The sequence below is a fragment of the Leguminivora glycinivorella genome, chromosome 1, assembly GCF_023078275.1.
Source record: "Leguminivora glycinivorella isolate SPB_JAAS2020 chromosome 1, LegGlyc_1.1, whole genome shotgun sequence".
NCBI classification, from domain to species: domain Eukaryota; kingdom Metazoa; phylum Arthropoda; class Insecta; order Lepidoptera; family Tortricidae; genus Leguminivora; species Leguminivora glycinivorella.
The window spans coordinates 9,252,473-9,276,847 of NC_062971.1; the positions used below are offsets into that span (position 1 = coordinate 9,252,473).

General features: G+C 38.6%; 1 protein-coding gene across 3 annotated transcripts; it reads right to left on the reverse strand.

Moving 5' to 3' along the window:
- Window positions 1-5,669: 5,669 nt before the first annotated feature.
- LOC125242571 (sarcalumenin) lies at window positions 5,670-22,963 on the reverse strand. Of its 3 annotated transcripts, none has more exons than XM_048151359.1 (11): window positions 22,832-22,963; window positions 22,421-22,573; window positions 14,313-14,393; window positions 12,098-12,439; window positions 11,237-11,847; window positions 9,786-10,107; window positions 9,432-9,604; window positions 7,875-8,066; window positions 7,443-7,706; window positions 6,989-7,152; window positions 5,670-6,695 (listed from the first exon to the last, which is right to left on the reverse strand). In XM_048151359.1, the coding sequence occupies exons 2-11, from the start codon at window positions 22,497-22,499 to the stop codon at window positions 6,485-6,487; spliced, it is 2,439 nt and encodes an 812-aa protein (XP_048007316.1). In that variant the 5' UTR covers window positions 22,500-22,573; window positions 22,832-22,963; the 3' UTR covers window positions 5,670-6,484. The 3 variants fall into 3 exon arrangements, with proteins under 3 accessions (XP_048007316.1, XP_048007324.1, XP_048007307.1); XM_048151367.1 differs by having other exon boundaries at window positions 22,421-22,597; window positions 22,832-22,932; XM_048151350.1 differs by having other exon boundaries at window positions 22,421-22,602; window positions 22,832-22,925.
- Window positions 22,964-24,375: the final 1,412 nt, after the last annotated feature.

The following is a 24,375-nucleotide window of genomic DNA, read 5'->3' on the forward strand; positions in this document are numbered from 1 at the left end:
TTGTTCTATACCGCAAAATATAGCACCAAATGTTATTGATACCTGAAGTGATACAAGCGCAATACCAACTTTACAACTAAAAATCACGGAAAAAAAGAAAAAAAATCGAGCGACCTAGTATTTATGTAAATAATAAAAGACTATTAAATATATAAATCAAAGGATTGAAATAAATAATAAATAATTTATCTTGACGTGTGTTTTTATAAAAAAAGGATTATACTATTTTACAAACATTTTATTGCAGTGGCAACATCGTAGTAGTTTTTTTGGACTCGAATTAGCAATTGGAGTTTAGTACAGTCACCTGCAATAACAAGTTACTCTTTAGAGGCCTTAAACATATGGGACGTTCTTCTGACTCTACGAATAAGATCGTGTCTGACATTATTGCTGCCATCGAAGAGTAACATGTTATTACAGCTGACTGTACAATACTTCTTCATTCTCACATGTTATGCAAACGTCAATTCAATTCCGTTTCACAAAAATTAAAATTTTGAAAAAAACCCCGACCGCGACATAGTGGACCGATTTTGATTAAACATGTCTAAGAACACTCCCGACTAACTCAGCTTTAAAACAAAAAAAAACTAAATCGAAATTGGTTCATCCGTTCGGGAGCTACGATGCCACAGACAGACACACACACAGATAGACAGACACGTCAAACTTATAACACCCCGTCGTTTTTGCGTCGGGGGTTAAAAACCAATAGGTCTGTTCACAAAACTGTTTGTGTTGATAAGGAATAGGGAGTAATTTACTTACACCAAGGACGACATACCAGGACTGACAAAGCCCATACAAAAAAGTACGTAGTAAGTGGGTACCCCTAAAGTGTATGGGACTTTTAGGGATAAAACTAGATGGCGCCGTTCCGCAGCCTGGAAGTGGCGAAAATCATATTTTCCCCAAATATATTTGCGTGTTTTTATATCTTTATGAGAACCAAATGACATATTTCTTTATTTCATGATCACGATCACGTCAATACACATTATGAAATAAAGAAGTTTGTAGGCATCATCAGTGTAGTTATGATAATATTTAATAGGTGGCGCTGACCTCTATATTTTGGCAGCTATTTCAAGCATACGATCGTATCCTCCATCCGATGTTACCTGTGTAGGTAAGCATACCAAAATTTTACAAGAAAGCGAAGAATTTTATAAAAAGCCTACGATTTTCTTAAACATACTTAGCTTATTTCTTTTTTTGCCGTTGGTACAGCCAGACAGCCACTGCCATTAAGGTCGCCTTTTGTACAACTTTTACTGTGTAATAGAGTTCGAATAAATAATAAACTTTGTTCAGCAGATCTGTGTCATGTCATGTTTGACCCGTTACCGTTACCGTTAAGTGACTACACCAGCCAGCAGTTCTGCAGCAAGGACTCGGAGGCGACGGCCACGAAAGGGAGGAAGGGACAGGGGGGTGCATCGAGCCTGCTCGGATGCACGCGCACGCATGACCCAGGTAGTCGATCAGAGGCGTATGATGCAGGACGCTAACAACCTCCGTCCAGACGAGCCTGTGTCAAACCAGGACGAGCATCCGGGCTTGCTCGAGCTCTCCTACCGTCTTCTGCCGCCCCTGCATGGGCAGCGGACCCTCCTGCCCGAGACACCGGTGAGCCAATGTTACGGGTGGGGAGTGTAGGGCTTGTGCAGTCAATGGGAATGGGAGTGACGGGAGTAGAAGAACCAGACCGAATACCAGCATCGTGCCCAGTGTGAAGGAAGATAGATAAATACTTGTGTAAATATGTACGAAAGGATAGTGACTGCGATTGAGTTGCGTTCATTGCTTTAAATAGTAGTATAATAAGTATAGCCAGTTTTAATTTTCACGTGAAACGATCAATCGCTACCAATTTTGCTATCGCTAGGTTCGTAGCCATCATCATCAGATATCATATGTATGTACTTTCGATTCACTAGAAATGTTGTTATCGCTAGGTTCGTAGCCATCATCATCAGATATCATAATATGTAAGTACTTTTCGTTTCACTAGAAATTTTGTCATCGCTAGGTTTGTAGCCATCGTCATCAGATATCATCATATCAACTTTTCGATTGACTTGTCTTCAAGGAGTATTTTAAGATGAGGATTTTCTTAGTGTCTTTAATGTCACTATGCAGTCCTTGTGAGGTCCTTAACTATGAGGGTGCGACATCAAGCTGTCTTGTGCCTTTTCCGCGCTCTTACGCGACATCGTCGAACTCGCTTGCGCGTGTCTTCGGCGCATGTTAGATAGGTTATCCATATCGTCGGTGATCCTTGTCTATGATATCCTGAAGTACTTCTCACAGTAGTTATTTTATTCCAAAGAGGGTGCGCTGCATGTTGATTAATTGAGAATTTGGAAGTAGGTAATAGAGAAAAGTTCAATGGAGGAAAATCTCTTGTCACTTCGTACTAAGTGTATGTATTTACTTTAGACACTTATATATAATAGACAAAACAAACACAATAAAAAAAACAAAATATTTGTACTTCAAACATCCAGCACTGCACATTAAACAGTAGGTATCAATAGTCACCATAGCACTCAACACCGTAATTATATAAGGTTAAGGTTCATTGCACTTATTTCTTACGTTTCAACTGAATTTCAGTACTGCACTTAGCACAACACTGACACTTTTAGAAGAAGAAAGGAACAACGTAGAACGTGGTTATCACTTTTTTATATAGAACACTACCACTTTAATAGTAAATACTTATAAATTGGATCAGACAGTTTCATTGTCAGTCATAAGTCTGCTTTGGTGGTTAACATGCCAAAGACAAATATTCTTTTCTTGTTTCGGCAGCTAATCGTGTAACTTCAATTTATGTGTAAATCTTGATGACTCTCGCTTCACACGGTTGCAAGTTGCAATTCATGTCATAATACTCTAAAAATAATTTCAAAGTGCGTTTTTATGTTGAGGTATTCTAAGTGTCTACCATATTATTGTGTAGGTGTTGCATTCTTCTTCTGCGCCATGGTAAAAGGTAAAAGTCAAACGTCGCAGGTCTACAGTTGCATCTTTCTGGCGTGGCGTGTACTGGTTTGATGGACGCGTGGTGATCGGTACCCGATTTCAGCGAAGCAAGAATTTTGTAGACAAGGGACAATAGCGCAGACAAGCCAACGAAGGGTCCAAATTCGTAGAGTTGTATTTGATACATTGCCAGGCCCCTTGTTTGCCAGATGTTGTGGCGAGTATTTTTTTTTTTTTACAAAACATTTGGTTTTTGTTTTATGGTCGGCAGTTATTGTACCAGGAAATGTGTTGTTATTGGTCGACGGGACAAGTTCACAATACGCTTTTAATTGTATTCATCTTTGGAATGTCGCTAAGTTTTTATAAACAAAAATGTATCCATAAATATTGCCGCAACAGCGTGGCGTCAACGTTTGGTCGGCAGATGTCATTAACTGGTGTTCAATTTTATTTCCTTTATATTGATTGCCACATTTCTTTGCCAAAGATAACCCGGGCTAAACACAAACCAATTAATCATAACTGTACAACAAATCGAGACAATTACTAGCTCATATTTGATGAACATAGTATGCAATTCATAAGTAATAGTATAGGGCTTGTGCCGTCGCTAAGTTAACATACATACATAGGTTCAAACTTATAGATATTTGTCGTATGTCCGTTGTTGTAAGGTCGTTCGGACGAAGTTTCTATTAACACCTTGTCTGATCTGTGCGCGAAGAGTAACCTAAGGGCTAATGGTCCCAGGCACGCCCTGTGTATTCCATAGGCATAATTAAGTGATATGGCTAGGGATAATAAGAAAAACTAGATTTGTTCTCTGTTCACAAAAAAACAGGATTATGGCGATTACAAGGCAACCTAGCGAGGGCCTGGTCTACCTGGACCATAAGTAATTTATTTATCCATTGAATCAATGCCGACCATGCAAAATATAAGCAAACAAGGAAACATAGAACGGCCCTTAGCTTTTACTTCCTCTGTCGTTAATCAATCAATCAATATCATTTACTGCAAACCATGGTATTACATTACAGGTGCCACAATATGAAGGAGGTCGCATGGCACCCCGGTAGGCCATGGCAATATTGGCTATTTATTATACATTAATTATATACCAAATGATATCTAGTTTGTTCCTAAATTTGCTATAACTACACTGGCTACACACATTATTACATTGTAACATTCTAAGTTTAGAAATTGTATTTAATTTCGATGTAGATCGTCCTGCCTGAATTCTTTTTCTAATAACACGGATTTGAGTTTGTTGGCGAAGATATTATTTTTCTGTATTGACTTTATTTCATTAGATAACTTATTGTTCCATTAGGTAACGTATTGCTAATTAGGCCAATTAAAGGTCCCACTGTTCACCTAAATGTGGTTGCAGGACTTCGAGTTGAACATAATATACGTATACATGATAACGCACTTAGCAACCCATTGAGATGGCAGCTCACTGGGTTACATTTACGAACCTACCTACAGTTCAGCTACCTATTATGTCCTAAAATGATGATGATGAGGTATATAATTGAAATAAATTATGTATTTAATCAGCCTCGTTACCTACTTCAACTTATACGTGCTAAAAGCCTACGCTGTCTCTCAGGTTGCTGTATGTAGGCTGTAGATTAAAGCTGGCTAAATTAAAGTCTCACTACTAGAACTAATGATTTGAATTGTCGTACTAAGAACCAACTCTGGCTAGATATAAAAATGAAGCGAACAGGAAAAGCGTCGTTACAGGATCACGCGTCACGCGTAATACATCCTAATCAATCGCTTAAATACTAGGTATACCTATATAGAGTTATTAGGCATGGGCCCTGGGACACTGGTTTTAGTGCACCTAGGATGTTGATGCCTGTAACACAGATGGAACGAGCTCACCAATTTGGCCATTGTAGAGGCGGAGCTGACCGCCGTCACGGCGCATCGGCGTTGGATCGAAGGCGCCGCGGCGCCGCCGCGCTAGCGCAGGATGATGATGGAGACGAAAACCACACGCACTTGATTTAATTCGTTACTAGTAACATATTGCACTATTACGGGTATTCTTTATCACTATCCCGAGAAAATACAAACACGAATTATTACAAAACGTTAAGGAACTTGGACCGTCGGTCGGTCAGTTTGCCTGCGGCGTTATCGCGGGCTCTCTTTTGTTCTGGCGGCCGGGATTTTACAGCCTTTAAGGGACAAGGATGCGTCCGTCCTCGACGGCGTGTCGAACGGAACTCCCTGTGTCATGTCATGTTTGACATAGAAAAATAAAGATGGGTGTCGTTAAAAATAGGAGCGAGGTCAAACATATGAAGGCCAGGACAGGAACGTTAGAAACTTGTCAAACATATAGATCTTCTCATAGAATTACTTAATATAAAATTACCTACCTTCCTTCCATGAAAACTGATGGTTACAGGCGTTTATAAGGCCATAGTTGGAAGTGCGAAGTTTAGTAGTACAATAGTACATAGTTAGCATCAAAAGTAATAACAAATGATCAAACGCTTTAGAAGTATTTACCTACTTTTCAGTTACCACTGTTACCAGTAAACACAAAAAGATGTGTTTATTCATAAATAATACATGGAATAGAGACTATAATATATGGGGCACTATAGGGGCTGTAGTACTGTCTGGGTAAATTCAAATCTTCGACAGTTTTTATGACATTTTTATTCAATTTTTCCTTACATAGGTAGTCACATTGTGTTTCATTAAATATCTATCAAAGAAATAATCAGGCGATAACAAAAATGATACACGATTAGTCCTCTAAGGATTGTAGGAATTCACTTCAAATAATAAATAACAATACCTATCTCTCTAACAAACTTTAATATAATGACTAGATTAATTTAATAGTTCTGCGACTCGTTCCTAATAAGTGTTAATTAGGAGTATTAGGACTTTGGAAATTGTCTTGTAGGATGGTAATATCAGCTATAAAATAAACCCCCAACCCCCAAGAGTATTGTATACGCGAGTCTAAGAAAAACATCTGACCACTGAGACACGTTGCTTAATCGACCATCCGATCACTATGTTATCTTTTATAATTTTGATGATCATAATAATTATGTTTCTGCAAGAAAAGTGTTCAGATATTTTAGCTTGTTCGCGTAAGCAGTTAGGTAAATTGGGCCCATTCACAAGATGTTGGTAGGTACCTACTGGGAATTTCAAGCTGTAGGTATAGCTAAACGCACGAAGAAACTCACAATAGAAAAGTTACACGATACAATACCTCTTCCTCAATGATAAAAAGGAATAAGCGTTTGTTCAAGTTCTGAATAAGCAAAAATATAAATAAGTTACGAAACAGAAATGCCATTTTAAGAAAAAGAATTAACCTGATGCCCGATTAAAAAAGAAATGCAAAATGTGCCCGAAATAAATGTCCAATTTAAATATCTAAAAATAAAAAGCAGGTTAGGACGGCGCGGTGCGCGGATTTCGTTCGTTCGGGATGGTATCAACTCTTGGGCATGCCCTGGGGCGTGGAAGTCTCCACCATCTTCTTGTATTTGCCGACAATCTCGGGGAGGTCGTACGCGATGGCGACGTCGAGCTTGTTGATGGGACAGCCCCGGAAGTACGTGCATGTCGCCGACAGCTGCTGGAACTCGTACAGCGGGTTCAGACGGAAGAAGTCTCGGTATGTCTCAGGGTCCGGCAAGTCGTATCTGTAAATACATTGGTACTATTTAAGCTGTAGATCAATCATTTTATTTGTATTCCGGTATTCCGACACTCTAACAGAAATCAATGGATTGTAGTTGTTTTGGTTTTCACCAGTCTCGTCTAGTACCTAAGTAGCGAAATAACATGCTGATGGTGCCTGGATGGAACGGAATGGATACCTATACCTGTTCGTGTCCAAAAGCAATCAGAATTATAATCAAAGTGCCTACATAATCAATAATCAATCACATATGTATATGATTTAAAGCGTCACTTATGTATATAATACACAAACCTGGAAATGTTAGTAAGTGTGCTGAGACCCTCGTAGATGTGGTAGTTCTGAGGATTTTCAATGATAGCATCGGCAATAAGCTTCTTGTTTCCGAATATCGTCTTGTGGTTGTAATATGTTGTTAAGTAGCAGTCGACCATCTTGGCGTGATTTCGCACCCGAACCTATTTAAAAATAAAAGTGAAATTAGAAATCTCTGCAATGTTATTCAACCAGCACGGGAAGCATGGTCGCGCGATAGACGATAAAATATCAGGCCGTCCCTATCGCACTTACAAATAGTGCGATAGGGACGGCCTGCTATTTTATCGTCTATCGCGCGACCATGCTTCCCGTACAGCTGTAAGGTTTTATTAAATCATTGGGCTTAAAATCGACAGAGATGCCTAATAGTTTATAATAAGATAAAACATTTGGAGTTCGACCATTACATCTCTGCTATTTCATTACTTACGGCAAATCTCCTCGCGCTGGAGATCTTGTTTTCAACGCGTTTGTCAATGGCTGATCGCAGGTCGCGCAGGAGCTCGCGCTCCTGTGCCTGCAGCAGCCTGACGGGCGCCCCCGCCTCGAACGGCATCGACCACAGGGATACCGTGTACATCACTGGAGGTTGCGCGGAGCTCATAAGGGGGGAGATGTTCCAAATTAATGCACTCTGGACACGCATTAATTCTTCAGGCTTCACGGTGTCCGCCTTGTTCAGCACGATGCGAGTCTTAAACATAATTAAAAGCAAATAAACATAGATGACCAATTCGTCTTCAAAAATAGGCATCAAAAATAAATTAAATGGGTAGTTAGGTATCACCAAACTTTCAATACCAATCGATATACTTATTGACATATTGTCATATTGTTTATTGTCATAGTGTAAGACTCTAACCTGGGATTCCCTGCCCTTCAACTGGTCAAGAATGGCTTCTGTTTCTGGTCCAACGTCAAGCTTAGAAGGATCATAAACGAGGAAGATGATGTCGGCCCGGTCGATGAACCACTGGCAAGCGTCATTGAAGGGGAATACGCGAGAAACTTGTTTCCTGACTTCCAGGATACCGGGGATCTCTACGATGTTCACCTGAAAATTACACAAACACATTAAAACACCTATGTAACTTGTACCTGTACCATTTCTTCTGATTAGGCAAAGCGGAACTCAGGGTCCCTAATTGAGCCGTGGTTATATGCCGTAATATACTCGTATCTCCAATTCAAGTTCATTTAAAAGTACATGTATCTAATTTTAGAAAAATAATTTTTAAGAAAAAAAAAGTAGTAGTAGTAACTCTTTATTGTACAAAAACACATAAAAAAAAGCATACATTAAGATGTGAAGTACAAAGGCGAACTTATCCCTTTGAGGGATCTCTTCCAGAACCGTCTCAAAAAACCGTCTCTTCAAAAAACCGTCGCCTTTCGGGTTCTGGTGAAAGCTACTTGCGAATGTTGGATTATGTAGAAATGTGTAAGTATTTTTTAAAACTGCTTTTAATGCTTTAATTATTAGATGGCAACACAAATGAATATACGTATAACGTTAAGGTTTAAGGAGTTTCCTCAATTCCTCATGAATCCGATTATATTATAAGAAATCGAAGCTTGACAAACTTTGACTTGAAAACTCAATATGCTTAACAAACATAACTAAATAAATGTCACTGTTCTGAACTTAAATGCATGCTTTTCTTACAAAAATACCAAAGTCACTATGAGTGTGCCGTTCAGATTTGAGGAGTTCGGTTCTGACTATCATCAGCAGTTCCACTGCACCAAATGTCACTGTTCTGGACGTAAGTGCATGCTGTTCTTATAAAAATACCAAAGTCACTATAAGCGTGCCGTTCAGAGTTGAGGAGTTTGGTTCTGGCCATCATCAGCAGTTCCACTGCACCGAATGTCACTGTTCTGGACGAAAGTGCATGCTGTTCTTATAAAAATACCAAAGTCACTATAAGCGTGCCGTTCAGATTTGAGGAGTTCGGTTCTGACCATCATCAGCAATTCCACTGCACCAAATGGCACTGTTCTGGACGAAAGTGCGTGCTGTTCTTATAAAAATACCAAAGTCACTATAAGCGTGCCGTTCAGATTTGAAGAGTTCCGTTCTGGCCATCATCAGCAGTTCCACTGTACCAAGTGTCACTGTTCCGTACCTAAATGCATACTGTTCCTTTAAAAACACAAAAATCACCATATGTGTATGCCTTTCAGATTCGAGGAGTTCCCTCGATTTCTCCAGGATCCCATCATCAGAACTGGGTTCTGAGAAAAATGGGACCAATCTGTATGCATATACATGCAATCAAAAAAAAAATTTAAAATCAGTCCAGTAACGGCGGAGATATCGAGGAACAAACATTAAAAAAAAAAAAAAAAAACCTACAGACGACTTGATAACCGTCCTTCTTGAGAGATATGAGGCGACGGTTAAAAATGATTTTACCTTCTCCAATATTTTGCTGGGATGTTTGAGCCCCCTAAGACGCTCTTCTAGACCTTGGCCGAACTTTTGAAGTCCTGAGAAAGTCCAGTCAGCAGCAAGTTGAGTGCCATCGAGTACTTCTGGATCCTTTCCGTGCATCAGAATATTAAAATACGCAGGGGATGGCTCAGCACCTACCAAAAATAAGTGTTTAGAGTCAGACTAGAAGTTACTTGTATGTAATGTATTATTTCAACTTGAGAGGTAACTTGTGCACTCAACTCGTTTTCTCCTTATACTTAATATTTTAAATAATAAACTAGGTAGGTACCTACTAATAAGACATCAAATTGATTGAAAGTTTAAGTACTTTACCTGTTCTCAAAGACCACTCGGTAAATTCGAGTCCCGTCAAATAGTTCAAAATGCTAGATTTTCCGCCACTCCATGGTCCCATAAATAAAACGAGTGGCTTCGAAAATATTTCTGGGTCACCAAAATGTCTGTTGCTCAAATCTCTGTACTTGTAAAGAGTTTCTAATGGTTTAATGGAATTTTCGTACAATCTTTTAATATCTCTCAGTACAATTTCAGCCGATTTCTCTATGGTCAATTCAGCTTCACTTGCTTCTTCATCTAATCTAAGTATTTGGGCAATATGGTCGCGAGACCTTAAATTCTCGGGAATTTCAGGAACCTAAAACAAATAAAGAAATGGTATGTAACAATGTTCGTACACCGTTTTAGCCGCCGTAAAACATAGCTATGTGTAAAAACTTCATGTAAGGCCTGATTCGTAACGGATTTGTCAAATTCAGAGTGCTTTTTCTTGTATAATTTCTAGCTTACTTTATATATACATTACACCATTCAAATTGCCAGATTCACAAAATTATTATGTTAGAATCATGTTTAAAAGCAATTCTTAACTAACTAGATAGATAAAATTAAAGTGATCGCTGAAAATAATTCGGCGACAAATTGCTGTCAAAAACTTGATTCCTGTTGACGAAACTTGCATTTAAATCATTTTCAACACTACCAGGTAACCAACATTATACCTACCTTATCTGAAAGGCAATTTCTTTACGATTCCTATGAAACAATGATAATGTAGATGAGTCTCCAAATATCCACTTTACTAGGAATTCAGTCGATGCAGTGTCCGTTACTAAGCATTTAAAGCAAAGTAACCACTTTTCGATAAAAAATCTACAACAAAAACTGCTGAACGAAGCTGTTCGCAGATTTTATTTAATAATATGATCTTTCAACTTTATTCTGACAATAGCTGGATATCATCCACCACAGCTATGAAGCCAGCAGCCTGCTAAAGCCAACGCTCTTCAAATCGGGTAAAAAACTTAATTTAACGAAGTCTCATAGTATTCACCTATTAACCGGAATAAGATGGAGTGTCTAAGAAATTCATTCATTTAAATGACACCAACCATAAGCCACCAAAATATTTAAAAAAAGATAGTCCTTGATAGGACTAAAACTAAGAATGTGTCGAAAAACACTGTCGGATGTACGATGGAGGGCATACAACAAAACTTACAACATGAGCAAGGAGAAATGGAGAATGATGAATTTACTAATAAATAATAAATTTTAAATACATTTTAAACACATTATAGAAAAACATACTTTGATTCGGCCGGCTCCGGTACCGTTAAAACAGTTTTGAATTTGACAAATCCGTTACGAGTCAGGCCTTATGTTACAGCAGTTTAGGACGAAATAGTTTGTGAATAGACACACGTACGATTCTATAAAGTCCATTGTTACCTTTTGAGGTACGGAGTACTTAAAAAAAAACTTACATTTAGCAACTCCTCCTCAGCTGCCTCTTCTTCTGTTTCTCCTTCAGTTGATTCTTCTTCTGAATCCTTTTCATCATCATCTGCTTGTTCAGTCTCTTCCGACGCTTTGTCACCTTCTTCCGATTCTTCTCCTTCTACGGATTTACCGCCTTCCTTTGAATCTTTCTCTTCACCCGACTTATCGCCAGCTTCAGTCGTTTCTTCGCCGGACTTATCATCGTCGTCATCTTTTGATGCTTCATCAGCCTGTTCATTCTCCCCTGACTTATCATCTTCCTGGGAAGTATCGCCATGTTCAGAAGAGTCACCTTTGTCCTCGGTTGTAGCATCTTCCTTAGATTCATCCTTGTCTTCTGTAGATTCAGCCTTTTCTTGAGATCCATCGCCATCATCTGAGGCTTTAGAGTCATCACCTTCTTCTACCTGTTCTTCGGATGCGTCGGCAGCTTCATCAGATTTGTTGTCATCGTCATCATCATCTGATGGTTTTTCTTCGGCTGAAGTGTCTTCCGAGTCTTTTTCTTTGCTATCGTTATCGTCGTCATCCCCGCCGTCTTCTTTACTGTCATCGGTTTGAGGTTGTTCGGATTCATCCTTGTCTTCGCCGCTCTCTGTAAATTGAATTATAGCGTTAAATTAACTCACGATCCATGATTTTGTTTACTTTTAGATTGTAATTGTAAATAAGACCTTTTGCAGTTTGCACATCAATCATCGTGTTTGTTTCAACTATTTTTATCCTAACGTTAATCACCACTTAACTGCGTAACTGATCGTATATGTGATAGCTACTCCCTACTGATGTTTGGGTGTTGAAACACACTTTAGACGTGTTAATGTATGTTTATAGAAACTATTCACCTGATCCGGCTGCCTGTTCTTCAGCTGATGCTTCTCCATCTTCTTTGCTGTCTCCATCTTCTTTGCTGTCTCCTTCTTCTTTGCTGTCCTGCTCATCGCCTTCTGCGCTCTCAGCGTCCACTTCCTCTACCGTCGCTTCATCTTCTTTCGATTCGTTGTCGTTGGCTCCACCTTCCACTTCTATCGAAGCATGAGCAACGTATGGCTCGTCAGCTACTTCAACCGATGGTCCATCTTCCTTACTATCCGTATCTGCTGCATCCCCACTGTCTTCTGCTGAATCTGCTTCTTTCGTTTCGATGTCTATACTTAATTCACTACTGTCGTGTTTTTCTGAGGAATCTGAAATTGATAAAAACAAAATCAGGTAGGTAGGAACAAGAAAACCCTCGGAGAATACAAGTGTACCGTCAATAGGACCCAATAAAAACAATACTTCTGACTAATCAATGCTTTATAAATAATAGCTATACAATCATGCCGGAAATGCCTTGATTAATCATTGTGTATTGATCAGCAGAAGGTGCACTTTTTCATGACAGCATTTTAATTACCGAGGTGCCTTTACTTCATTCAAAATTAATATAATAGTCACGGTACTAGATGGCAGTATTACCACTATACGTTAGAAAGATATACGTATGTTCGTCGTCGTGCGTATAAATATAAACCGGCTAAAATTAGGCGACCCTGCTTGAAGATATTTTGGAGGACAATGATGAAGAAAAGTGTCATTTTCTTGTTTTTATTTCACCAGCTGGCATCTATAGTTTATTCATTTAATTTATGACATGATTATATTACGTCATAATTTAAATGAATAAACCACTTACCTATATGGAAGCTTCCCACATATCAAATAACAGTATACATACAATGATTACAAAATTAAAAAGAAACTTACATTAGGTATTGCAATAAATTCTAATTTGCTTAGCTTGTTTTATTATCCCAGCACATTTTGGCTGAAATAAATTTAGTTAGGGAGCCAACTTTTATGTAAACATCGATAGTGATTTAATTCATTCGACGATTCGTGATTGTTTATTCGTCAAATGTCCGTTTCTTTCCGTCCGTTAAAATTTACGACTGGTGTGAAGTAAAAGCCGCTATTAAATCTGACCTCGGTGAAACCAGAGGAATCTCGGGATGACTTTGTTTTACAGACAGATACAGTACAGATTTGCTCTTCCTCAGCGCGTTGGAAATTCTATTTTAATTACGTAGAGTGGCAGAAACTGAGCGACATCACCGATATTTAATGCTGCTCAATAATAGACGCTAACCTAGTAGCCGTGCTATTTTTCATTTCATATAGGTAATCCACGATAAGTTTGCAACGATTTTCATTGTTATTTTCACATCTTATACTTTTAAACGAGCAATTCTTGTATATTTATTTATTTATTTATTTATTTATTTATTTATATATATATATTTATTTACACTGACGATCTCGGAAACCGCTCTAACGATTTCGCAGAAATTTGTTATGTGGGGGTTTTTGGGGGTGAAAAATCGGTCTAACTTATCATTAGGTCCCGGAAAACGCGAATTTTCGAGTTTTCATGCGTTTTTCTTCGCGCGCCATCTCGTGTGCAGTAGTTGTACTGTTAAGACAGAATTCTTTCGGTCGATGTAAGTACTATTTATTGCAAACACTAGATGGCGACACAGGTCAAGGCTAAAACGAATAGAAAATACACTATTTGAGTTTTTGTGGCGAAATGCGCGCCATCTCGTGTGGAGTAGTTGTGTTGTTAAGGCTGAGAATTCTTTCGCTCGATGTAGGTACTATTCATTTTTGATTGAACTAGATGGCGACACATGTCAAGGATACGAAACAGAACCGAGCGAAGCTCGGTTGCCCAGATATTGTTATATTAAACGTCAAACTTTGATGAAATTATGACGTTTACTTAACCCTTGCAGAGCCGGGGCTATTCAAATCTTTGCGTTAAATTCTGAGCATAGTGAGGGATTTTGCTACAATGAAAATAGCAAAATCTGCTGCCATGTAAATAATAAAACATTAGAATAGTAAATGCCACTTTTCTCCCTGCTGGCAGGAAGAAAAAGTGTCACTTTTATATTCTCTCCTAGCAGGGAAGAAAAGGCCCATTCGTGATGTGTAAAAGTTGATTTACACTTTTTACTTTAGATGTTAACATGTAGTGGCATTTTGTTATGGAAATGTGTGGCAAATATATCTGACCTGCATCTGCGTCGCTTTCGAGCTCTTTGAGAGCTTTCTCGATGTAAGGTCGGCATTGTGACTCTGACGGCACGTCATCAGCTGAAAGAAGTTTAATTTCTTACATTATTTATTTATTTATGTAGTTCTCGTAAATAGGATCAAATATTTTTCTCCTCACTAGCTCGGAAACACGTGTTTTGTCCTTTAATACCAGCGGGTAAAAACGCATTTTATCCACTAGTGGGTAAAGTAATTTGACCTTGGATAAAGTCAAATTAACTGCTTTAAAATTGATAAAAGTAGGTGAATCTAGTAATAAAGATGATTTACCACCTGTGGAACTACTGGAAGCAGTGATAAACGCATTTTTTGCGTTGTAGTTTCCTCGCTATAGTGAGGGGAAAAGTTTTGTGTTACACTCGGGTGCAAATGTATTTTACTTCTCGTGTGTTAAAAAACTCGCAAGTTCAGGATTCTATACTCGAACCACTCGCTTCGCTCGTGGTTCAACTATAGAATCCTTTCACTTGCTCGTTTTTCAATTCCACACTCAGCGTTAAAATACAACTTTGCCCCCTTGTATAACAAATAACTATTAAACAAATTAATATCGTTAATATACACGTTACAGTGATAGACAATAAAGATATGCATATGTATACACCTCTAGGTAAATACATATTTATATAATTACATAGAAAACGACCATGACCCAAGAACAAATGTATGTGTTTGTGTTCATCACACAAATACCGGGATTCGAACCCGGCACCATCGACTTCACTGGCCGGGTCACTTCACAGTTCACATCCCACTAAGCTAGGCCGCTCGTCATTTTCCTAATTTATTACAAGCAGAATTAATTGATAGAAGGCAGTTAATACTCGTAATATTTAAAGTGGAGAAAGCGAAAGAGAATTATTAATGAAAATAATGAAAAAATTGTATGAATTTTATGAAATTATCTTTTCTCAACTTGCTAAACAAAAGGTATTGTTTCTATTGTGCAGTTAGCAAACTGTACATTCCTAATATGTAATATTGTTCTAATTCATAAAAAGCCCATAAGGACATAACACGTTTCGTCATCTCCCGAAAAAAATACCTGTAAAGATTTCCCACGCGCATTGCTCTTTTTTTTACAAATTATCTGTTACATATTTAACCTTATATACCTACTGCTATCAATGCTATCACAATAGTTGCTTTTCAACTACATTGTGGCATTGATTCAGAAGCGCTGACCGTAGTGAATAATAGAAACAAAAGCTATTGTTTAACAACTTGTTGCCTACAGGCAACAACTTGTTGGCTACGAAAAAATAAATTCAGAAGATTCGTACTAAGTTAGTTAAAAATAATGTGTACATATTTGATTTGCTTCATACAAGCTCCTTATCAGCCCATCTAATAATAACCATTATGTTTCGCTCGAATTAAAAGTATGTGGTCGTTGTTGTATGTACATGTAGAGTAACCATTTTAATAACTTAGTTGTTAGCAAGGATGATTTATACATATAGGATTGACAATCATCATATAAAGAAGAATTAGAAGAATTTTTAGCGCCACCTATTAAATACTATCATAACTACACTGATGATGACCTTAGTAGTGGAAAATTTCGCTGGCTTGGTTGAAGTCTTGGTGGCTCATTTGGCAGAGCGCTGGAGTATCGATCCAGAGGCCGTGAGTTCAAGTCTCACCCAAGGCAGACATTTTCCACTTTTAAATTTATTCTAAGCCTAACGGCATCGATTGCAGACGTTTCTGCTAATCAGAAGTTAAAATTTACACTGATGATGCCTACAAATTATTATTATTTTAAATTATATGAAAATAAAGAAATATGTCATTTGTTCTTATAAAAAATAAAAACACAAAAATATTTGGGGAAAATATGACTTTGCCACATCCAGGTTGCGAAACAGCGCCATCTAGTTTTATCCCTTAAAGGCCCATCATTTCAGGGGTAGGTGGACTTTTTTGTATGGGCTTTGTCAGTCTCGGTATATATCGGCCTTGATTGTTAGTAAACAGTAGAGAGAGCTTATTTTGTCCTCCTTGCAAACAATTAAGTTTCAGGGTTCATTTTAGCATAGAGGAATAAGTAAAAGGGAAGAGTTGTAACTTCATGCATCAGTAAATGCAAGTTATTTGTAGTGGCATCTAGCGTCAACTAGCGTAAATTATCAGTGCTGCTACTTGACAATAGATGTCGCGACGAACAAAAAGTGTAATGCTCAACAATTTTTGGCTAATTAATATTACAATACAATAGTACTAATCTGTACTCTGTTTTCAATTCCTTCTGTTTGTAATATAAATTGTAAACTGTTTTAATATTACATTTTTGGCAGACGCTATACTGTTGACAGTTGACACCTAGTATCGAGTAGTTGTTCCGATAATTTACGCTAGTATTAGACGCGTGGTTGACCGTTGTCACTACAAATAACTTGCATTTACTGCTGTATGGAATTACAACAATTTCCTTACTTATTTCTCTATGAATTCAGTTTCATTCACTCATTAATCGTTTTTAGGATTCCATGGGTAGGTATTTCAAAAGGAAAAAAAAACCGGCCAAGAGCGTGTTTCCGTATTTTTCTCAAGAACTACTGAACCTATCAAGTTCGAAACAATTTTCCTAGAAAGTCTTTATAAAGTTCTACTTTCGTGATTTTTTTCATATTTTTTAAACATATGGTTCAAAAGTTAGAGGGGGGGGGACACGCTTTTTTTTCCTTTAGGAGCGATTATTTCCGAAAATATGTTTTTTTTTTTTTTAATACTACGTCGGTGGCAAACAAGCATACGGCCCGCCTGATGTAAAGCGGTCACCGTAACCTATGGACGCCTGCAACTCAAACAGTGTCACAAGCGCGTTGCCACCCTAATAGAAACTTGTACACTCCCTTTTGCTGTGTTAAGTACACAGCAAAAAGGAATGTACAAGTTCTAAGGAGGGTTCGGGTTGCCGACAACTCAAAGGACAATAGACGGAACAAGTTAGTTCCGTAAGTCCTCCCGTCATCAGCACACCGCACCCTCGTTGAGCTCTGGCAGCCTTACTCACCGGCAGGAACACAACACTATGAGTAGGGTCTAGTGCTATTTGGCTGCGGTCTTCTGTAAGGCGGAGGTACTACCCCAGTTGGGCTCTGCTCTAGATTCGAGCGAGACGATATCCGCTGTGCTGTGCCCTACCACACAAAGCGGAATATCATTCGCTATGCCCTACCTCCTCTCAAATATTATCAAAAAACGATTTTAGTAAACCCTTAGGCCGTTTTCACATTATCCGATCCGATATCGGATGTCGGACCGACATCCTACATCCGATAAACGCTTCCGATAGTGTCGGATGTCGGTCCGATAAAACGCATTGTTCCAAATCAATGAAGTATGATTTTGTGTCAAAAAATATTTAAAAAATGTTTTATATTTAATAATTATAAGCACTATATCCTAAATATTATATTGTAAAATTAAAATAACGAGCATAAAAAATACTCAGGGTGTCAGGCAAAATAATAGTTATTTGTTATACAAGGGGGCAAAATTGTATTTTTCAGTACAGATGGTGTTTTTTTTACGCACTAGTGCGAGAAGTGGTTCATTATATGCCAGGTCGAAACTTCGGAGGCTCATCTGTACTGAAAAACGTCGTACGATACACGTGCGAAAAGGAAATTCGTAACTCGTGTCGATTTAAAACACTCCCTTCGGTCGTGTTTTAATTTATCGCCACTCGTTTCGAACTTCCTTTTTTACGCACTTGTATCGTAATGTACTATTAACGCCGAGTGTGGAATTGAAAAACGAGCAAGTGAAAGGATTCTCTAGTTGAACCACGAGCGAAGCGAGTGGTTCGAGAATAGAATCCTGAACTTGCGAGTTTTTAACACACGAGAAGTAAAATACATTTGCACCCGAGTGTAACACAAAACTTTTCCCCTCACTATAGCGAGGAAACTACAACGCAAATAAAAATGCGTTTATCACTGCTTCCAGTAGTTCCACAGGTGGTAAATCATCTTTATTACTAGATTCACCTATTTTTATCAATATTAAAGCAGTTAATTTGACTTTATTCGAGGTTAAATTACTTTACCCACTAGTGGATAAAATGCGTTTTTACCCGCTGGTATTAAAGGACAAAACACGTGTTTGCGAGCTAGTGAGGGGAAAATAATTTTACATTCAACTATATCTACAAAAAGATGAAAAAACTATTTAGTATCCGCAATTCGGACCGATGCATTAAAACCTTTTTTTTTTCAATGGAAATTGTCAACTAATTTGAATTTCGATCATTAGCAGCTGTTTAATATGCGCCATTTTTGTCACGCACACTACTACAAACGTATACATACATTATATACGCACGCAAACAAATATTATCGGCCGACAACTGACGGGGGGTCCGGCATGCCAAAAAATGTCGGAAGCGTCCTGCCGATATCGGCAGTTCCATGGTGCCTCGGACAAAAACTGTTGTAGGAGAGTGCCATCGGCATTAAATCCGCAATTTTTGCGTTTTATATCGTTTTTTAGTAATAATGATCTATTAAATACATAAATGAAGACCTGGAAGCGCATAAATCTTACATTTTACATCCTTCCTACATCCGATATCGGATCGGATAATGTGGAAACGGCCTTATTCATTTTTAAATACCTATCCAACAATATATCACACGTTAGGATTGCAATGAAAAAAAAACACTCCCCACTTTACGTGTAGCGGGGGTACCCTAATAAAGCATTTTTTTCCACTTTTTATTTTTGCACTTTGTCGGCGTGATTAATATACATATTGGTACCAAATTTCAGCTTTCTAGTGCTAACGGTCATTGAGATTATCCGCGGACGGACGGACGGACAGACAGACATGGCGAAACTATAAGGGTTCCTTGTTGACTACGGAACCCTAAAAAACTGGTCAAGTGAGAGGAGAGTCCGTCTTAGGCTCCCCACAGACAGTCTTAAAAATTCATAATCTTTAAAAAAACTTGTATGCAATCTGACAGTTCAAATCTGTCAGTGTCTTGTCAGTGTCAGTTTGAACTGTCAGATTGCATACAAGTTTTTTTTAAAATTATGAAAATTAAGACTCGTCTGTGGGGAGGCTTACGCCGTGTCTTGCGTGGGCGACGGTCGCGCGACGGTTAGGCTTGTACTGTAAGAAACTTGGCTCTAGTTATCTTTGTTCACTACTCGGCTTGGCAACATTTTGATTTTTGATACTTCAAAAACATAACCTAACCACAAAATTGAAATTTTGAAAAAACCCCCGACCGCGGCATAATAGAACGATTTTCTGATTTTCATGAAACATGGCTAAGAACACTCCCGACTAACTCAGCTTTCAGACAAAAAAAGGACTAAGTCTAAATCGGTTCATCCGTTCGGGAGCTACGATGCCACAGACAGACACACACACAGACAGACAGACAGACAGACACGTCAAACTTATAACACCCCGTCGTTTTTGCGTCGGGGTTAAAAATGATAACGTTGCATTTTACTTATCCACAAGAGTGCAAAGTAATTGGAGGTGTGGGTTGTGATGAGATGATTTTGAATAATAAATGTGAAAAAATATTATGAATTTGATTTAGTTTGATGTTTTCCTCGCGATGTGGTGAAGATTTTTCAATAATGCATTCGCTCGCTCCGGTAGGTATCAATTATTGCCACATTAGGTTAAATTATCTGGGGGGTACGGTAGTGCCCCCGCCAAGTCGAGCGCAAAAGCAAAATTTCGCATTTATGAAATGAATGAAATGAAATGAAATAAATGAAAATTATTTATTTGAAACAGCAGCATACTTTGTACAATTATTGCAGTTATGACATTTAATAAATTGTTCCAAAAATGATTCCACTCAGCATGTGTCGGAGCACTTAGTGCCACGACGCTGATTTTCAGCTAAAACTTAAATACTAAGAAATACCTACAATAAAATAGGTATTAAATCATAAGTAAATACAATGTTAGTAAAAATAAACATAATATGTAATACTTAAAGTAATAATGACCGGCGTAAACACAGAATTAGAATTATTAATTAACAGGTAAAATGGGCAGTGGGGAGTTAGGGACACAACTAAGACTTTAAATGCATGAGTGACATAGACGACTAGGAGTTGGAAATTTGAAGGCTCACCCTTTAGATGAAGTTTCAACTTGTTTTTAAATGAAATAAGTGATTGAGCGTTTCTTATTGGCGGAGGAATATTATTCCAGCATTTTGTGGCAGCATATCGAAAGCTGCCACGAAAGCTTGCCGACCTGTGTCGCGGGTATATAAGGCGGGAGGCATGCCTTTCGTGCATTTGCGAAAAAGTAAGTTTGTCTAGTAGATATGAGGGTTTCTTGCTTCTTATTATTCCAAATAACAAGGATTTATGACACTCACTCACTCATGGTCATCAGAATAGAACTAGTACTTCCCATAAACTCAGAGAGCTGAAATTTGGTACAGAGTTACCTAGGGTTTGATGGCCACATAAAGGGAAAACTATAAAAACTAAGATAATCAAAGATCTGGAGTACCTGGTGACCCTGATTAGGAAACACAAGAGCCCAATCAAACTATTAGAGATCGACATACCGCTTTTACAAAAAATATTCAACTTGGTGGGCCGCTTCATTTCATGCCCACGTTTCTACAAAAATAAGTGAAATACCACCAAAAACATTCTGTAAAAAACTAGCCAAGTCTCGATAGAGCTGCTTGTTTATCTCTAAAAAACCGGCCAAGTGCGAGTTGTACTCGCGTTGCAAGTTGCGAGGGTTCCATACACCATAAGAAGGGCTTAAGCGCCTCCTTTTTTGTAGGCGCTTAAGTCATTTTTGCTAATAATCGATATTTTCAGCGTGTGGTTCAGAATGTCAAGAATGTGGAATTTTGAACGTTGATTCGAAAGTTGAGGGATTCAAGACACATAGATTAAACAAACTTTGCCACCGAGTGAAACACAAAATTAAATTCATCAAAATTCATCGTTATTCAACATTTATAATTCAAAATCATCATTTATAGGTAAATGTATGAAATTACTTTGCACTCTTGTGGATAAAATGCAATTTTGCTCTCTGTTTTCGAAAAATAAAAGAGGGTCTTTATCAGTTGGTCTGGTGAAAATAACTAATTGGTGTGATTGATGCTTATATGTCAACTTATAATAGTTATAATAAGGACTTCCTTGTATTGATTTTCAAACATCAATACTCGCAGTACTAGCTGTTTCCCGGTTTTAGATTTATTCTTGGTTTTTATGTACCTTATATTAAGACAAGTAATATAAACATGGGTACAGGTACCTACAAAATTTCAGCTTTCCGGAAGTAGCCTTAGGAGATGAATATACCTAATTACCTACTTCCCACCTTCACTTGAATTGTATCACAACGTGATCACAACATTTAATTTGGTATATATATATATGTATATATATGTATCCTAAGAAATATTTCTATTAGATACCTACTATTACTTTATGCCTGATTTAGACGGCGTGCGAACTCGCATGCGATTTTAGTTACATTGCGGGCTGTTGAGGTTACATACAATTTTGCACAGCCATCAAATACCGCAATGTAATATTAAAACTCGTATACGAGTTCTCGTACCGTCTAAATGGGCCCTTTTAGTTAGATAGTTAGCCGAAATATTGACTAAGATAAAATGCCGTTACCTACTTAAATATAAATATTGACAGTTTGAGGTCAACCAATTTTCTCTGTCTCAATTTTATATCGTCGTCACAATCCTATCGCTTTTCACAAGATGGCGACGTACAACGACAAATCCCTGTATTTCTATTTGCGTAGCTATGCGAGATGGCAACTGGTGACGTATTGCTCTCGCCAAAATCCATGCGTTTTAGCGTCGGCAAATACAATTAGGCAAGCTCGTGATCAAACCGTGTTACTGGGTTAGTAATTATGTCACTCAAAGCATCGCTAAGGTTATTGCCAGAAATAGAGCAAATGGGAGAGCTTTTTACATAATTTCAGCGCAAGTTGATCTGAAAATAGCAACGGGTAGTGACGCAGAGCGCGAGCGCAGCGGTGCTCCCACTCGCGGCGGCGGCTACGGGCGCCGACTCACCTCTCGCGGCCGCGGCCAGCGCCGACACGGCGAACAGTATGCACAACATAAACCTCCATAACTGCCTTTTGGTCCACATTTTGTACAGTTCCAGCCCGGCTAAGTCGGGCTATCAGTCATTTGCACTCACACACGCGCACCCGAACCACCGATCTATGGACGAGAATATTCCTACATCTACACTAAAAGAAATATATCACTGATGCAGCTCGACTTATATTCCAGGAGGAATGCAAGTCGAGTTATTCGGTTCTATTAAATCGCGGTTTAAACGAGCACCGCGATCGGGATCGTAATGGGCCAATCGAGGTCACAAAGTCGGCTTCGAGTTAACCGCGATTTAATAGATTCCGGCGGTTCCAATATAGAAGTATGTTAGGTACGCGAAACTGCATGTAAAGACGAACGTACTCTATTTCCGGAGACAGCACAGCATCGCTGGTCGGAGGGGTACTGGCGCGCGCGCACTCGCTCCCCGCGCGGAGCTTTCAGCGATATTCAGTCCGGTGTCGCTGCCAACTGCCGCCGCGACGTCGCGGCGAGCGGCGAGGCGCCACGCGCACAGGACGTATCCACCTACGAGAAGCAAGGCATGACCGACACAGATCTCACTCTCCGGCAACTCCCATACCACGACCCGTGCGATGCCACCAGCAGCAGCAGCTTCTTCTAATAGTTCTGACCTCATCTTGAATAAAAATGCAAACAATTTAAACTAAACTGGAACTAGATTGGAATCTTTTGAACTCACTTATATTTACCCTTTTGAAAGCCATGAGCGAGTGCGGGGTTGGAAAGCCGCTGAACCAATGGTTTGGCGACTATCTCACCACGCGCAAAATTTAATATTATTAAGAAAAAAAACCGCCGCCTTTGGGGTTCTGGTGAAAGCTACTTGCGAATGATGGATTATGTAGAATGTGTAGGTATCTTTTAAAACTGCTTTTAATGCTTTAATTATTTGATGGCAACACAAATGAATTTACGTATACCGTCAAGGTTTGAGGAGTTTCCTTAATTCCTCATGAATCCGATTATAATAAATCGGAGCTTGACAAAATTTGACTTGAAAACTCAATATTCTCAACAAACATAACTAAATAAATGTCATTGTTTTAAACTTAAATGCATGCTATTCTTATACAAACACCAAAGTCACTATAAGTGTGCCATTCAGATTAAGGAGTTCCGTTCTGATCTTCAGCAGTTCCACTGCACCAAATGTCACTGTTCTGGACGTAAGTGCATGCTGTTCTTATAAAAATACCAAAGTCACTATTAGTGTGCCGTTCAGCTTTGAGGAGTTCGGTTCTGACCATCATCAGCAGTTCCACTGCACCAAATGTCACTGTTCTGGACGTAAGGGCATGCTGTTCTTATAAAAATACCAAAGTCACTTTAAGTGTGCCGTTCAGATTTGAGGAGTTCGGTTCTGACCATCGTCAGCAGTTCCACTGCACCAAATGTCACTGTTCTGGACGTAAGTGCATGGTGTTCTTATAAAAATACCAAAGTCACTATAAGCGTGCCGTTCAGATTTGAGGAGTTCCGTTCTGACCATCATCAGCAGTTCCACTGCTCCAAATGTATGCATATACAATCAATAAAAAAATTTTTTTTTCAAAATCGGTTCAGTAACGACGGAGATATCGTGGAACAAACATTAAAAAATATATTGAAAAAAACCGGTCAAGTGCGAGTCGGACTCGCCCACCGAGGGTTCCGTACAAACTTTCAAACTCCCCAGTTAAAATAATCTCATGTTTTCACATAACTCTAACGACTTGACTAGAAGACAAAAGTATAGGTACTAATGAGCATTATTGTGTATAGCGCCATCTCTCGGTGAATTCGCTAACTAATTTGCGCGACCATAGTACATATGTTGGTTTTTCAGGGATTATTCTTTATAATGTTAACCGATTTAAACAATTTTTACTTTATTGGAAAGAAGA